This window comes from Talpa europaea (assembly GCF_964194135.1).
Source record: "Talpa europaea genome assembly, chromosome: 12".
Lineage (NCBI taxonomy): Eukaryota > Metazoa > Chordata > Mammalia > Eulipotyphla > Talpidae > Talpa > Talpa europaea.
In genome coordinates, this window is record NC_140079.1 from 60,253,373 (window position 1) to 60,270,480 (window position 17,108).

A 17,108-nucleotide genomic window follows, 5' to 3' on the forward strand; every position below is an offset into this window, starting at 1 on the left:
AATGTTCCCAAAACTTCTGAAGATTTTTCTAACCCTTTTCTAATAAGTTTTTGAAATAGAAATTTCAATAAATATTAGTTATAGTCTAGATATTAATTAGCATGATTTATGTTACAAATACTCGTTATAAGAAATTTTATACTTGATAATGTGCTGGTAATCTTTTTGTACCTATTTCTTATATTTATTTTAATGATTGGTTTGGTTTTGCTTTCATAATACTAGATTTTGGTGTGTGCCTTTGGTTTTTTAGATTCCGTAAAATGAATAAGCGCCTGGTTCCCAGAAGACCCCTGAGTGCCTCTTTGGGTCAACTTAATGAAGTGGGCCTGCCTTCAGCAGCTATACTTCCAGATGAAGGTGCAGTGGATCTGCCTAACAGAAAACCCCCTGCTCTGCCAAATGGAATTGTATCAGCAGGGAACACAGTAACAAAGCTGATTCCACGAGGGACAGACACCAACTACGATTCTAGTCTGAAACCAGGAAAGATAGATCACCTGAGCAGTAGTGCCCCTGGATCCCCTCCTGACCTGTACGTCATTTTTCCTCTTATTTGTTCTTCTTTATGAAAAAAGTAGAGAAGGAAAAAATAATCATTGTCTTGTTTTTTAAAAAAGGCTCTGGTGATTTTCTTTTCTTTTTCCTATACTATCTTTTTAAGAAATAATTAGCATAGGAGAAAGAAGATCCAAGTTTGCACACTTTATAGAAGAAATGACAATTAAAAGAAATATGTTTACTTAATTGTTGCTGTTTTTTACTTTAACATTTTGCATTCATTAGAAGTATTTTGGAAACCTTAAACTTGACTTTCAGAATCTTATGTCCCTAGGCTAGAACCTGTCCCCAAGAGTATTTCTGCCTTACCTGTGAATCCACATCCTGTACCTCCAAGGGGACCAGCAGACCTTCCACCTATGCCTGTCACCAAACCACCTCAGATGGTATCACGAGGCTCTCAGTTATATCCAGCTCAGCAGGCAGATGTTTATTATCAGGATCCTCGCGGAGCTGCTCCACCATTTGAACCAGCACCTTATCATCAGGGTAATACTCTTTCATTTTATGTCACTCACTTTTCTTAGGACTTAAGAGAATTATCTGAGTCGTCTCCTACTAAAAACTTCTTTTAATACTTTGGTAAAAGCATTTTATAAGCAACTAAATAGTATGAAAAAAGATGAAGTAGCAAAACTATAAAAAGCAAATAATCTACTAAAAATTATATATTAAATATGTTCACATATTTATGGAAATAAATCAGCCAAGTAGATAGTGGAAATTGCCTGTGTAAGGTAGTATGTATCTTCCTGACCAAAATTTTCTTTAAGCATTAAAAAAAAGAAACGAGGGCCTCCCCGGTGGCGCAGCGGTTGGGCGCTGGGTTGCGAGGCTGCCCGCAGCCTCTGCAACGCCGGTTCGATCCCCGGCTGCTCCCCGGCCACCGGAGGAGGGTCCCACATGGCGCGCAGACCTCTCCTGCTGCCCGCTGCTCCCCTCAGCAGTGTGCTTCGGTCCTTCTGCCTGCTCTGCTCCCTGTTCTGGCTCTGGTGAATTCTCTCGCCCTCCCGCGCTTCTGACTGTACCCAGTGCATGTATGAACAAAACAAACAAACAAACAAACAAAAAAGAAACGAATATTATAATGGCTATAAATTATTTTTATTCCCATCAGATTATACTGATATGCCATATATAAGTTTGAGACACAACTTCACACATCAGCATATACACATGCTTCACTTGCCCTCTACCAAAGTTCCAGTGCCCATACACTAACTTACCCCTGTGTTACACAAACACACACCATTGATAACCATAGTTTCCACAGATTATGTTATTTTTGTGTCTTGCTAGTTTGTTTTCTTTATTTATAATCCACAAATGAGAGAAACCATCTGATACTTGTCTTTCATTTTCTGACTTTGCTTATTAGCACAATAATCTCAAGATCTATCCATTTTGTCCCAAAAGTCAGTGTAGCTGAGTAGCATTCTACTGACCCTGTATACCAAAATATCGTTACCCAGTAGTGCATTTAGGTTGATTTCCATATCTTGGCTATTGTAAATAATGCTTCTATAAACATCAGAACCCATAAATCCTCTTGTGTTAGTGTTTCCATATTCTTGGAAAAATATGTATGAGTGGTATTGCTGTATCAAATGGCATTTCTCTGAGAAATCTCCTTAACATTTTTCATTGATTGCACCAATTTACATTCCCACCAACAGTGAATTAGTGTTCCTTTTTCTCCACACCCTTTTCAACCAACACTTGTTTGTTGTAGGCCATTCTCACAATGTGAGATAACATCTTATTGTGGTTTTGCTTTTTAGTTCCCTTACAATAATGATGTTGACCATAAATAAATGGATTGCAAAATTGAGAGTGTAGAGTCTGAAGGATTAAGGAGACTATATGATAGGTATGGAGAATGAAGGAAAGGAGATGACCGAGATTTCATATATACAATCAAAAAACAAAAAACCCCACTTTTTTTAAACTAAAGTATTAGATCTCTGTCAAAGACAGAATAGTGTTATTTTTTAAACTGGGATAGATTAAAGGTGCTCTCCAGTTCTTTAATTTTAAGACTGTCCTAATTTTGTTTTTTTTTTTTTAATAGAGGCATGTTATTTATTTATATTTATTTGTTTGTCTGTTTTTGTAAAGATTTATTTATTTATTTATACATGCACTGGGTACAGTCAGAAGTGCGGGAGGGTGAGAGAATTCACCAGAGCCAGAGCAGGGAGCAGAGCAGGCAGAAGGACCGAAGTACACTGCTGAGGGGAGCAGCGGGCGGCAGGAGAGGTCTGCGCGCCATGTGGGACCCTCCTGCGGTGGCCGGGGAGCAGCCGGGGATCGAACCGGCGCCGCAGAGGCCGCAGGCAGCTTCGCAACCCAGCGCTCAACCGCTGCGCCACCGGGGAGGCCCTGTCCTAATTTTGAATCACAAATGCCTTCTGTAGTTAAAAGTGTAGCTTAAAATTGATAATGACATTATTGATACATGTAAAAATATCATTAAAGTTGATTTATATCCTCTTTTAGACCATCCAATAAGGAGAAACTAACTGCTTTTGCTGAGATAATCTTAAGTACACTGTCAGTCAGAGTTTGATTATAGATAACAGAAATCATTCTAGCTCTGTAAAGCATCAAGAGTTTTAATACAGGGTATTTAGGTATTTTACACAATGAGTACTGGAGAAGCAGGCTTACATTAGACCTCTAGGAATGAGTCCCAATACTGACCAAAGAAAACACATTTGTCAGTGAATAAGTATTTAGAAATAGGAATGTCTTAATTGCCAGCCCCAAGACCAGATCATTTTGAGTATCAGCCTGGAAATGGAGAAACTACTGCTACAATTATTGTTTCAAGAACTCTAAAGTTAGGCAGTATCTACTGGGTCTGCCCAGCAGAATGGTCCCTTTGTGCACCATATCTCTTTCCAGTTAACTAAATTTCACATTCAAAACTCATTCAAGAATGATTTGTGGGACCCCCAAAGAAATGCAGTTTACTCTCCAGTGTTTACATTGCAATAGTCAATGTATTGAGACACCACTCTACTATGATAGATTATAGGCAGATTTGTTGTTTTCAATGATTTTTAGGGATAATTTTTGCTTGTTATTTTTCATAAAGCTACATAAAAAGGGGGGAACATCTAAAGGAATGAGTGGATTGTTAATTATTGTTAAAAATTTTGAGTACTGAAATATTTAGAAAGGAAAAGTCTTACTTAGGAAATTAGATTGGCTTATTATTGCTTTTGGTTCCTCTTTTATATTGTACAGGCATGTACTATACTCCACCACCACAATGTGTGTCCCGCTTTGTCCGACCTCCACCATCTGCACCTGAACCTGGTCCTCCCTACTTGGATCATTATCCACCCTACCTCCAAGATCGTGTAGTAAATTCTCAGTATGGCACACAGCCACAACAATACCCACCTATGTACCCTCCACACTATGACGGCCGTCGACTATACCCTGCTCAGTCTTATGGGAGAGAGGAAATTTTCCGAGAAAGTCCTATTCCCATTGAAATTCCAGCTGCAGCAGTACCGTCCTATGTACCAGAATCCAGAGAAAGATATCAACAAATGGATGGTTACTATCCAGTGGCTCCTCATCCAACTCAGATCAGACCATACATGAGAGTATGCTGTATTTTTGTCTTATTACATAGATACAAGTAGATAGTTGCTTACCGTGATTTTTTTAAAAACTTTTTTTGCAATGGTAATAATCCTGATCAATTCTTTTTTGAATAAGAAAACTTACTGTTTTTTTTCCCTCCTTCATAAATTGGGTAGGTTTGTTGTTGTTTTTTTTTTAAGTTAAACTCATTAAAGGGGAAAAAGTTTTCTATCCTGTTAGTTTCTGAACTTCAGATAGTTTTATTAACATTTTTAGATCTATTTGAAAATTAATGGTCTCTGGTCAAGAAAAGGATATTTAAACTTAGCTCTTAGGAATTTCTGAAAGTTTTTTTTAGATTTTTGTTCTGCCTTGTTTTGTTTTATTAAAAGTCTTGGGATTACCAAATGTTAGGACTGGTATACAAGCTGCTGCTTATTTAAAGTAGGTGCTGAATGAATTAATGTATTCCATAATTCTTTTTCAATTTTAATCTTTGCATTTTTAGGAGCCTTCTTATAGCCGGTTTCCTCCTCCTCCGCAGCCCCATCCTAGCCTAGATGAGCTGCATCGCAGACGGAAAGAAATAATGGCCCAGCTAGAGGAAAGAAAGGTCATTTCTCCACCTCCTTTTGCACCATCACCAACATTACCTCCTACCTTCCATCAGGAGGAAGTAAGTACTTCATTTTTTGTCTCATTTAAGTTTTTTTCTTTATATCGGTGGGTTGTTATATACTGTTTAAGTAATCTTTGCCAATTCCCAAGGTTATGAAGATATTTTCGTGTTTTTTTCCTAAAGGTGTTATTGTTTATTCACATTTGGGTCTACTGTTCATCTAGATTTTATTTTTATATATAGTGTATTAGTACTCAAGATCTATTTTTCTTCCCAAAGGATTTTATTGATCCAGCACCATTTAATGAAAACACCATCCTTTCCCCAATGCCTAACAGTCACCTTTATCATAGTCAGGTGACTATATATATATATTTTTGGACTCTTTTCTGTTTCATTGGTATTTTTCTCTATCCTTGTACCAGTTCCACATTGTCTTAGTAATTTTATAATGTGTGTTGATATGTGGTGTGGTGTGTGTTTTCCTATATGTCTCCTTTCAAGATTACGTTTGCTGTTCTTGATATTTGGAATTTCCAAACACATTTTAGATTCAGTATGTTGATTTCTACAAAAATATCTGCTGTAATTTTTATTAGCATTGTACTGAATTCTGAATCTGTGCTTACTCAGTATGATAACCACTAGTCAGTCATGTGGCTGTTGAGCACTTTAAAATGTGACTTGTGTGAATTTAGGTGCACGCTAATTATTAAATATGTACTAGATCTGAAGATTTACTATCCCCCAAAAGAAAACCATTTCACTAATATTTTTCTATTAATTACATGTTGAAATGATAATACTTTGTATGTATTAGATTAATAATACCTATTGTTGAAATTAATTTCAGATGTTTATATTTTTTAATGTGATTGTCTGAATTTTTTATTTGATAAGGTGGACAAGAGTCTTATTTTGTAAGGGAATAGTCTTCCTTTAAGAATTTCACTTTTTTGTTTGCTAGGAGTCCCTCAAGCAATCTGGTAGAAGCTCATGGAGCTCTTCTCAGAATAATGATTTTTTTTTTTTCTTAAAATGTATTTATTTATGCATACAAGAACTGCTGAGGTACAAGCCAGAGGTGTTTGTGTGTGTGTGTGTGGGGGGGATTTGCCAGAGACAAAGTGGGGAACAGAACAGGCAGATTGACTGAAATACACTGCTGAGGGGAGCAGCAGGCGAGTCAGGGGAGGTCTGCTGTGCCATGTGGGTCATCTCCCTGGCCAGGGATGGAACTCATGCTGCAGTGGCTGTGGATAGCTTCATAGTGCTGCATCTCAACCCCTTGCGCCACCAGGGAGGCCCTCAGAATAATGATTTTAAATGTACAAAATAGGGCCTCCCCCGTGGCTCAGCGGTTGGGCGCTGGGTTGCGGGGCTGCCCACGGCCTCTGCAGTGCTGGTTCGATCCCCGGCTGCTCCCCGGCCACTGGAGGAGGGGCCCGCATGGCGCGCAGACCTCCCCTGCCGCCCGCTGCTCCCCTCAGCAGTGTACTTCAGTCCTTCTGCCTGCTCTGCTCCCCGCTCGGGCTTTGGTGAATTCTCTCACCCTCCCGCGCTTCTGACTGTACCCAGTGCATGTATAAACAAAATAAATAAATAAATAAATAAATAAAAATGTACAAAATACATGTGATTACAGCAGAAGTAAATATTATTGAGCAAGTGATCAAAATAAAACTATATTGATGATGTAGTAACATATAACCTTAGTTCTATTATTGCATTAACAAGATAATCTGTTAGCCAAATTAAGGTTGTTATTTTTTTCTTATCTCAGAACTCAGCCCCAGCCCTCAATCCCATACAGTATTTGTTGTTAAGATTTCATTTAATTTTATTTTTGGGGGTTACATTATTGCTTCTAGGTATGTGCACATCTTCCATTCACCCTTTATCAAACCTCCTAGGCCTATACCCCATTTGCCTCCCTTCCCCTCTTTCCTCAGTTCCCTTTGGTAACCTATTATATTCTTTCACTGAATTCAAGATTTATTCCTACTGTACTTTGCCTGTGTATATTTTTTTGTTTATAGTCCACATAATACCTGTTTTTTACTTTTGGGCTAATTTTACTTAACATAATCATTTCAAGGTCCATCCATTTTGTCCCAAATGCCACTATGTTATCTTTGTTCACAGTTAGGAAGGATGGTGTTAAAGTTGATTCAAAGAATAGGAGAGGGCCTCCCCGGTGGCGCAGCGGTTGAGCGCTGGGTTGCGAAGCTGCCCGCGGCCTCTGCGGCGCCGGTTCGATCCCCGGCTGCTCCCCGGCCACCGGAGGAGGGTCCCACATGGCGGCAGACCTCTCCTGCCGCCCGCTGCTCCCCTCAGCAGTGTACTTCGGTCCTTCTGCCTGCTCTGCTCCCCGCTCTGGCTCTGGTGAATTCTCTCACCCTCCAGCGCTTCTGACTGTACCCAGTGCATGTATAAACAAAACAAACAAACAAACCAGCAAACAAATAAATAAAGCATGCCTCTATAAAAAAAAAAAAAAGAATAGGCGAGACAAGCTATATATAGGTAGTGAAAGTCAGTGGAAAAAACCCATAGCACTGAGGTAAAGTTGTTTGGAAAATCTGACTAATATACTACAAGGCAGTTTAACTATAATGGCAGGTGAGGGGGTAATCTTTGCATTTCTACAAGATAATACTAATTATCATGAATGAATGTTTTGATGTCTGTGGGGTCAGTCTGTAGTGTTCATTTTTCCATTTCTGTCATAGTAATATTTTTTTTTCTTGGTCAGTCTTGCTAGAGATTTATCAATTTTGTCTTTTTAAAAAGTCAGTTTTTGCTCTGTTGATCTTTATTTTGAATTGTTAATTGTTCATACCCCTTCAGCTATAATTATGCATATATATTTTTTAAAGATTTATTTTTTTATGCCTGTAAGAACTGGGGTATAGGCCAGAGATGCTGGGGGGTGAGAGGATTCACCAGAGACAGAGTGGGGAGCAGCACAGGCAGATCTACTGAAATACAGTGCTGAGGGGAGCAGCCGGTGAGACAGGAGAGGTCTGCTGCGCCGTGTGGGTTAGCTCCCTGGCCTGGGATCTAACTCATGCTTCAGTGACTGCAGATAGCTTCATAATGCTGAAATTTAATCCCTTGAGCCTCCAGGAAGGCACTGGACTGTTACGATTTTAGTAAAAATACAGTAGACCTGGACTAGCTATTTGTCTGTTATATAATTTAAAAACTCATCCTGAGAAAAGAACATTACATATCTTATCCTTTTCATTTCATTGGATCATTCTGAGGAGCAAAAGTTATTTCAAGATACGAATTATTGCTAGTAAAGAGATTTCACTAGAAAAGTTAATATATGTACAATAAAGAACATTTAGAATTAACTTTAGTTTTTAATACTCATGTTTGCCAGGAATGTTACTGAAAGAAACATAGTTAACTATAACAATATGACCTGTTACATATTTAAGTGTTGACTTTATCTTGTGAAGAAGAGGAGGGGAAACATACAAAAAATTCTAGCTTCATTCCTTGAAAGATACTGAGATACTTCCTTTTAATCCTTTTGTTAACAAAGCATAAAGGTTAAACATCATCCTTGTTTTATATTTTTCATAACCTACAAAAATCTGCTTATGACAGAAAACCATCAGGTTGTTTCAGCATGATGTTCTAAGAAATTCATTGTCTTGTTACTCATAAAACCATTTTTTATTTTGTTTCCCTTTTTTTCCCCATCTGTAGTTTTTGGATGAAGACTTGAAGGTAGCTGGAAAATACAAAGGAAATGATTATAGCCAGTACTCCCCTTGGTCATGTGACACCATCGGCTCCTACATTGGAACCAAAGATGCAAAACCCAAAGATGTTGTGGCGGCAGGGAGTGTGGAAATGATGGTAGGTATAATAACTTAGCCAAATTATTTTTTTAATTTAGAAATAAAAATCTTAATACTTACTAAACAAAGAAAAACAGATGTTTCTGTGGAGCCAGTATTTACCCAACAATTGTGTAAAACAAAATTAAATGATTTTACATAATTAATCAAGATCTTGAATTTCTTCTCCAAAAAAAGTATAGGTCTTACAACTCTGAAGTTTAAACAACTAAGTTGAATCTAGTGAACAACAGTAGTGCTTGAGCCAGAATTACTTCTTAGTTTCAAGTGGGCTGTGGTATACTGAAATGCATTATGCTTATGCTGTTTTGTTTTTTAACAAAATATAATGTAGTATCAGTTTATCTAAATACCCAAACGTAAAATATATCACTCTTTAATCTTCATGCTTCGTTAGTTTTGTTCTTTTATTTATTTATTTTTTTAATTTATTTATACAAGAATCAGGATACAGGCCAGATGTGCAGGAGGGTGAGAGGATTCACCAAAGACAGGAGAGGTCTGCTCACCATGTGGGTATCTCCACGGCCGGCAGGGATCAAACTGGCACTGCAGAGGCTGAGGACAGCTTCACAGCGCTGCACTCAACTGCCTGTACCACCAGGGAGGCCCAGTTCTCGTTCTTTCAAAACTTTTTAAAAAGTACATTTGTTTATAGCATTGATGTACAATATGTATGTTTCAGGGCATAGATTCACACTTCTGCAAGTGTGTGTACATACATCATGTGTACCATCAAAATACAAAAAATCTGGGCTTCCCCTGGTGGCGCAGTGGTTGAGTGCTGGACTGTGAAGCTGCCCGCAGCGTCTGCAGTGATGGTGGGATCCCTCACCACAGGCGAGGGTCCCACGTGGTGTGACAGACCTCTCCTGCCGAGCCTGCTGCTCCCCTCTCAGCAGTGTATTTCGTCAGTCTGCCTGTTCTGTTCCCCACTCTCGCTCTGGTGAATTCTCTCACTCTCCTGCACTTCTGACTGTACCCAGTGCTTCTATAAATAAATAAATCTTTAAAAAAAAACACACATACAAAAAATCTCTTTTATTTAAATAATCTCTATTTTTTTAAAGAAATAAAACTCCAGAAGTAATTAAATAGTCCTATATATTACCTCCCTAATTTCATTTTATACCCAACCTCTTTTACTAGAGATATTCTCTATCCTGAATTGAGAGTTTACCATTATCATGGATTTTATACTATTAGTAAACAATTTTGTTTGCATGTTTTTATACCTTAAATGTATTTAAACTTGTATTTTTATACATTCTTATTTTTGAAAGCTATACACATTTATATCTGTAGTCAATTCATTTTAGCTGCTTTTAGCAGATGCCATTGTATAACTGATATCATACAATAAATATATATATAAAAGATTAATTTTCCTGTTGATGGACATTTTTGGTCCTTTACTGTTATGCACAGTACTACAGTGAACATTCATTCTTATGTGTATGTCTCCTTGTGCACATGCATGAAAGTTATGATTAGTGGTGATATTGTGTTTAAAGGTAAGACCAGGGGCCTCCCTAGTGGCACAAGGGGTTAAGACACAACCTATGAAGCTATCTGCAGCCACTGCAGTGTACATTTGATCTCTGGCCAGGGAGGTGACCCACATGGCGAAGCATAACTCTCCTATCTCACCCGCTACTCCCCTCAGCAGTATATTTCTGTCAATCTGCCTGTTCTGTTCCCCACTTTGTCTCTGGTGAATCCTCTCACCCCCACCTCCCCTCACACACACCTCTGGCCTGTACCCCAGGTCTTACATGCATAAATGAATAAATCTTTAAAAAAAAATAAAGTTAAGACCATTTGCCCTTATTAACTCTTACGGAGGTTCCCTAATTTTTATGTGCACACACACACGTGTTTTACCAATTTGGGTAACAGAAAAAGATGATTTGGATGCTCACAAATAAATGAAGTGGTAATGCAGCATAAATATGCTTAGATGTCAACTAAAAGAGAGAGAGGAAGAAAGATACAGAGGAGAAGGAAAAGGCAAGCCAATCTTTTTATGGTAGTATTAGAGAAACATCACAACAAATATTAGCAAAATAAAAGTTATTCCCTTATGTCAGTAAATAATAAAAATGTTTGCTAACCTAACCAAGATATAATTGGAAATCTCCTGAATGAGTGATTGGAATCTAGCCCAGTGTTTCTCAAAAGGTAATGTACATCTAAATTACCTAGGGGTCTGGGCCTCCTTGGTGGCACAGGGGTTAAAGTCTCAGCACTTTCAAGCTATCTCCAGCTACTGCAACATAAGTGTGATCCTGGCCAGGGAGATAACCCACAAATGGCACAGCAGACTGTCCTGTGTCCCTCATTGGTCCCCTCAGCAGTGCATTTCAGTAGATCTACCTCTTTTGCTCCCCATTCTCTTTGGTGAATCCTCCTCCCCAAGCCCCCACCTACACACACACACACACACACACCCCTCTGCCCTCCTCCACACACACACACACACACACACACACACACACCACCTCTGCCCTCCACCCCAGATCTTGAATATATAAATAAACAAAATGAATTGCTCTAAAAAATACAAATTACCTAGGGATCTTTTAAAATGCTAGATCTAATTTAGTAAGACTAGGATTGGAAATGAGATTCTACATTCCTGGTAAGTTCCAAAACGATTCTTAGACTACTGGTTCTTGGAATATTCTTTTAAGTATCAAGGCTCTAGCAACTAGATTTCTGATTAGATTTTCATTTATATTTATCTTGATATGTGTTTGTTTCTGATAGGAATCACTTTGAACAATCTGTTGATCTTTACATTTTTAAACAGTTTTCTAACTAGTGAGTTTTGAAATTGCGCGACTCATGACAAGCCTATTTTCAAAGAAATGAATTAGAATAACATAGAATTTAAATTTAAGAATGTATTTCACATAGTGGGGGGGTAAATATTTGTCATGAATTTTTATAGGTATATACTGGGTTATTATGCAAAATAGATTTCTGGGCCTCCCCGGTGGCGCAGCGGTTGAGCGCTGGGTTGCGAGGCTGCCCGCGGCCTCTGCGGCGCCGGTTCGATCCCCAGCTGCTCCCTGGCCACCGGAGGAGGATCCCACATGGTGCGCAGACCTCTCCTGCCGCCCGCTGTTCCCCTCAGCAGTGTACTTCGGTCCTTCTGCCTGCTCTGCTCCCCGCTCTGGCTCTGGTGAGTTCTCTCACCCTCCCGCGCTTCTGACTGTGCCCAGTGCATGTATAAACAAAATATATTTCTTATAGTGAAGGGTGATAGGAAGATTAAAAGTAATGTTTTATATGACACCTAAAGGCAAATTAAGAATTTTAGTTTTACCAATAAGAATATGATACTCTTTCTTAGCCTTATTACAGAACTAGAGGAAATTATGTTAGAGATCTAAGTTTGGAGTGGATTTCTAATTTTACTTTTTATCAGAATGTGGAAAGTAAGGGAATGAGAGACCAACGACTGGATCTTCAGAGAAGAGCAGCAGAAACCAGTGATGATGACCTCATCCCATTTGGAGATAGACCAACAGTATCTCGGTTTGGTGCCATCTCTCGAACTTCCAAAACAATCTATCAGGGTGCTGGCCCAGTGCAAGCTATAGCACCTCAGGGAGCGCCCACAAAATCTATTAACATTTCAGGTAAGTATCTCAGAGGTAGATACTTCTAGAGGCCTCATATCCATGACTCTCAGAACCACCCCTTCACACAGTTTGTTGTTATTGCTTTCTGTAATCTTCCAGAGTTTATAATCTTTAAACCTCTCTAGGGAATTATTGTTGTAAAAAGGTAATTATAACCCAGGAAATTGTAGGGATGGATAGAAGCTAAAATTCAAATGTCTGTATGTGAAACAGCTTTTGTTTCTCTTTTTTATAAATAGGTTTATTTTATTAAAATAGTATATTTTATTTTTAAAATTTTCAGACAAAATAAGACTGATGTTTCAGTGGGGGAATAAAAACATCAACACCCTCTTACCATTTTGGTTGACATCTTTTTAGATAACTGTGTACACAGTGTGCCTATGCCTCTTAGATTACAGGTGCCTTAAAAGAAGAATTACATCTTCTGTAAATCTGTGAATTATATCATGCCATGGTAAATTACTGTCTTACAGATTATAGTCCATATGGAACCCATGGTGGCTGGGGAGGCTCTCCATATTCACCTCATCAAAACATACCTTCTCAGGGACACTTCAGTGAGAGGTATGAGTCATTCTTTTTACTTAAACAACCCTTTAAAAATTATTTAGTTTTTCTTGTTTTTTTTTGGTAAATATTTTAAAATATAAAAATTTAAATTTATTCCATGTTTTCTTCCCCACCCAAGGGAGAGAATATCCATATCAGAAGTGGCCAGTCATGGAAAACCCCTCCCATCTGCTGAGAGGGAACAGCTACGACTAGAATTGCAGCAACTAAATCATCAAATTAGCCAACAGACCCAGTTACGTGGGCTAGAGGTATCAGCTTATAGCAATTTTTTCATTCCTATTTTGTGAGGGTTCTCAAATTTTACTATTTTTTAAAAATATTTATTTTTATACAAGAACTGGGGTACAGGTCAGAGGCATGGGAGGGTCAGAGGATTCACCAGAGACAGAGTGGGGAGCAGAACAGGCAGATGGACTGAAAGCACTACTGAGGGGGGGAGCAGCGGGCGAGACAGGAGAGGTCTGCCATGCCATGTGGGAATCTCCCTGACCAGCCAGGAATTGAACCCGTGCTGCAGAGGCTGCGGACAACTTCATAGAGCAGCGCTCACCCCACTGTGCCACTGGGGAGGCTCTCAAAGAGATTTTAAAGAGAGAAACTTAGGAACTATGAACACAATGGTCTTTCTTAGGAATTAGTATAGGTGTCCATTCTTCAAGAAAGAATGAAACTTTAAGTACTAAAGTTCAGTTTTGAGAATAGAAAACTGATTAAAATTCCCCTGCAGGAGGTAATATTTTCTAATGGTGCATTTAAGTTTTAGGGATACAGTTTTTAATGAACAAATGCTTGGAGTTTAAGATTTTATAGAAATTTTGCTTATTTCTTTTTTATAATTTAAAAATACTTCTCTTATTTGCTTTAATCCTCAGCATTTTATAAATTTTTAAAAAGTAGACGCTTAAAACTTTGGAAAAAAAGCTTATGTATACTAATTCCTTTCATTAATATAGTTCTTTCATTTTATAAATTACTATCATATATATTATTTGACATACCTACACTCTCCCCTCCATCCCCCTTATTTGAACCAATGTAACTAACAGGTAGCTTAGACTGGTACTGCTGCCACATAAGGAAAGCTAGATATGTTCATATTATCCTTTACATGGAACCTATTCTTTGAATATGGAAAACTGCAGCTATTGCAGCTGCTCCCTTTTGGAGAGAAAGATACTGTTAGAATGTTAGCTTTTACCAAGATAATTAGGAAGGCATTACTTTGGAGGAAAAAGATCTTACTTGTACTTATATTTTTATTAGGAAGACCAATCAGTATGACATTGTTTTCTGTAATACGTCTGGCCTAATCAGTAAGGTTTAAAAAATTTTAAATCCATGTAATATAGTCACTCATATTTTGTTTCCTTTATTTGCACTGGTCCAAAACTTCTTGATGATTCCTCTTGTATGTCCATCTTTAGTTCATTAACTTTTGAAAATTCTGGACTTTAACTCCATAAAGCATTGTACCTTAATTGCTAATTCATGAATTTTCATCTTGGTTGAAATTTCTAGACCTGTTTTCTATCCTAGAAGAGTATCAGCATCATTTATTTGGAAGCTTGCTATAGATTTAACTCATTGTGGTTTAAGTCCTTGCCATTACAGAGGTTTCATTGAAATAGATTACAGATTTTACTTCAGAGTACAATAAAGCAACATGGGGAAAGATCCACATTTATAATTGACTTCTCTTTTAAATAAGAAAAAAATAAGAGCGTGCTGTATCTAAGAGTAAATTACTATTCAATAAGTTTAAATCTTGTATATTTTTCTTTTATTATTCAAGTGATACTTAGAGAGTGCTTTATAATTGCTTTTTTGTTTTGTTTTGTTTTTACAAATACCTGAGTGATAAGCTTATTAAGACTGTGGTCTGGAATTGGAACAGGTCTACCTGTGCATGGTGTGAAGTGTGTTGAGTTGTATATGTGCTTGGCTTTATGCACTAGGCTGTTAGTAATAGACTGGTGTTGCAGAGGGAGGCAAACACCTTGGCGAGCCAGCCACAGCCCCCACCACCACCTCCAAAATGGCCTGGAATGATCTCAAGTGAGCAGTTGAGCTTGGAACTACATCAGGTGGAAAGGGAAATCGGGAAGAGAACCCGTGAACTGAGTATGGTGAGTGTTATGGTGGGAAAAGGAAAACTTCTGTGTAGATATGTCATGAAACGCATCATTCTAGAATTCTAGAATCACATAAGGCTCTCCAGTGAGTTGAGTGATTCTCATTTTCATGAAGATAAGCTATCATCTTGTTTTATTATTTTATATAAGACCAGTGCTCTAAGAATTGACCCATTCCACCCACTTTGTTTTATTATTTTATTGTAATTACTCCATTCCATTTTGGCTTGAGTGTATGTCTTAGAATTCTGCATTGCACAATTACAAAAATCTTATAGGGAAAACAGATAGTCAGAAGTCATTAAATTTATATTAAACATACTGGAAATGCAGAAAAGATGATTTTGTGATAAATACCATCATGTTCTATAAAGATGTTACCAAATAACATTATCGTTTTCATAGCCCTTAAGCTGATGACTTATTTTTTGTTTTGAATGAGAAGCAAACCATCCGTTGTTTCCTTTGGAATTGTATTGATAGATAAGCTTAGGGTTTGCTTCATAGTGGATGAACATTCATGTCAATACATTTGAATCTTAGAGGGTTGAGTCATTCCCTCACCCCACCCTCAGATGCATGGTGGTTGACTTTTCCGTCAGAGTTTCACGTTCTTTCTACCAAATAGATAGGATATTTAGTTTTCCTGCTTTCAATAAGTATAGTTATTATGTAATTAATAATTATTATATTTTAGTAATTAAATTTATATCAAACATACTTATATTATTATAAATAATATGTTTATAAATAATTATTTTTTTTAATTTTTTTAAGGTTTATTTTATTTATTAATTGATTGATTTATACAAGCACTGGGTACAGTCAGAAGCACGGGAGGGTGAGAGAATTCACCAGAGCCAGAGCAGGGAGCAGAGCAGGCAGTAGGACCGAAGTACACTGCTGAGGGGAGTAGCGGGCGGCAGGAGAGGTCTGCGCGCCATGTGGGACCCTCCTCCGGTGTCCGGGGAGCAGCCGGGGATCGAACCGGCGCTGCAGAGGCTGCGGGCAGCTTCGCAACCCAGCGCTCGACTGCTGCGCAACCGGGGAGGCCCTAAATAATTATATTTTAACTTTTCTAAATCATCAGGGTTTTTTCTGTGAAATTTTTCCATGTTTTCCATGTTCTGTGTTTTCTGTGAAATTTTTATCATTTCTAGATTATCCATGATTTACAGATTATCCTTTTTTTAAAAAAAAGATTGGTTTTATTTATGCATCCAAGAACTGGGGTATAGACTGGATATATTGGGGAGGGAGAATGAGAGGATTCACCAGAGACAGAGTGGGGAGCAGAGCAGGTGGACTGAATGAAATTCACTGCTAAGGGGAGCAGCAGGCAAGACAGGAGAGGTTTGCTGCGCCATGTGGGTTAGCTCCCTGGCCGGGGATTGAACTTGTGCTGCTGTGGCTGCCAATAGCTCATTGTGCTGAGACTTAGTCCCTTGTGCCACCAGGGAGGCTCTAGTCATTATTTTGTATTATCTACCTTTGATCTCTCTTCTACCAGCACCATTAAGTAGAAGATAATTGCATTAATTCCTTTTGTTTCAAAGGAGAACCAGTGTTCTCTGGATATGAAAAGCAAATTGAATACAAGTAAGCAAGCAGAAAATGGACAACCAGAACCACAAAATAAGGTTCCACCTGAGGACCTTACATTCAGGTAAATAATGTCTTTCATAGTCTTATATATTCTAGTCATGACAAAAATATATATATGATTTGCATTTAAAAATGTCATTCTGAATGCATTGAGATGTGAATATTTCTGTATAAATTAAGGAGTTATAAACCTTATTTTAGAATAGATTCAAGGTTGAATCTGTTAACAATGAAGTTTTGTGGTTCCATTTGCTTCCCTGGTTTTTAAACTTACTTAAAACAAATGTTAACCTTTGAATGCATACCTTTCCATTTATTTAAAAGTGGGTATTTAGCCTCTTTCAGATCTACCCACTACTCTGTCCCTTGGTTTTCAATTAGTTTGTAGCATATTAACTAATATTTTATGTGTGTGAGAAGGAAACAGATCAGCTGCTATAAATAACCTTACCATGAACAATATTGCAGTTAGTCCTTTGTTTGTACT

General features: G+C 38.0%; 1 protein-coding gene across 2 annotated transcripts in view; it reads left to right on the plus strand.

Moving 5' to 3' along the window:
• Positions 1–17,108, plus strand: part of RC3H1 (ring finger and CCCH-type domains 1) — a gene marked incomplete at both ends in the record, with an annotated part of 34,660 nt that overhangs the window by 16,874 nt on the left and 678 nt on the right. Inside the window, 10 exons of one of the 2 annotated variants that reach the window (XM_084250853.1) lie at positions 254–535; positions 836–1,050; positions 3,814–4,181; positions 4,670–4,837; positions 8,504–8,656; positions 12,092–12,305; positions 12,785–12,875; positions 13,000–13,132; positions 14,840–15,010; positions 16,573–16,682. In XM_084250853.1, coding sequence (XP_084106979.1) covers positions 254–535; positions 836–1,050; positions 3,814–4,181; positions 4,670–4,837; positions 8,504–8,656; positions 12,092–12,305; positions 12,785–12,875; positions 13,000–13,132; positions 14,840–15,010; positions 16,573–16,682 — 1,905 coding nt within the window. The remainder of the gene's footprint in view (positions 1–253; positions 536–835; positions 1,051–3,813; positions 4,182–4,669; positions 4,838–8,503; positions 8,657–12,091; positions 12,306–12,784; positions 12,876–12,999; positions 13,133–14,839; positions 15,011–16,572; positions 16,683–17,108) is intronic. The other variant, XM_084250854.1, reaches the window with a different exon arrangement.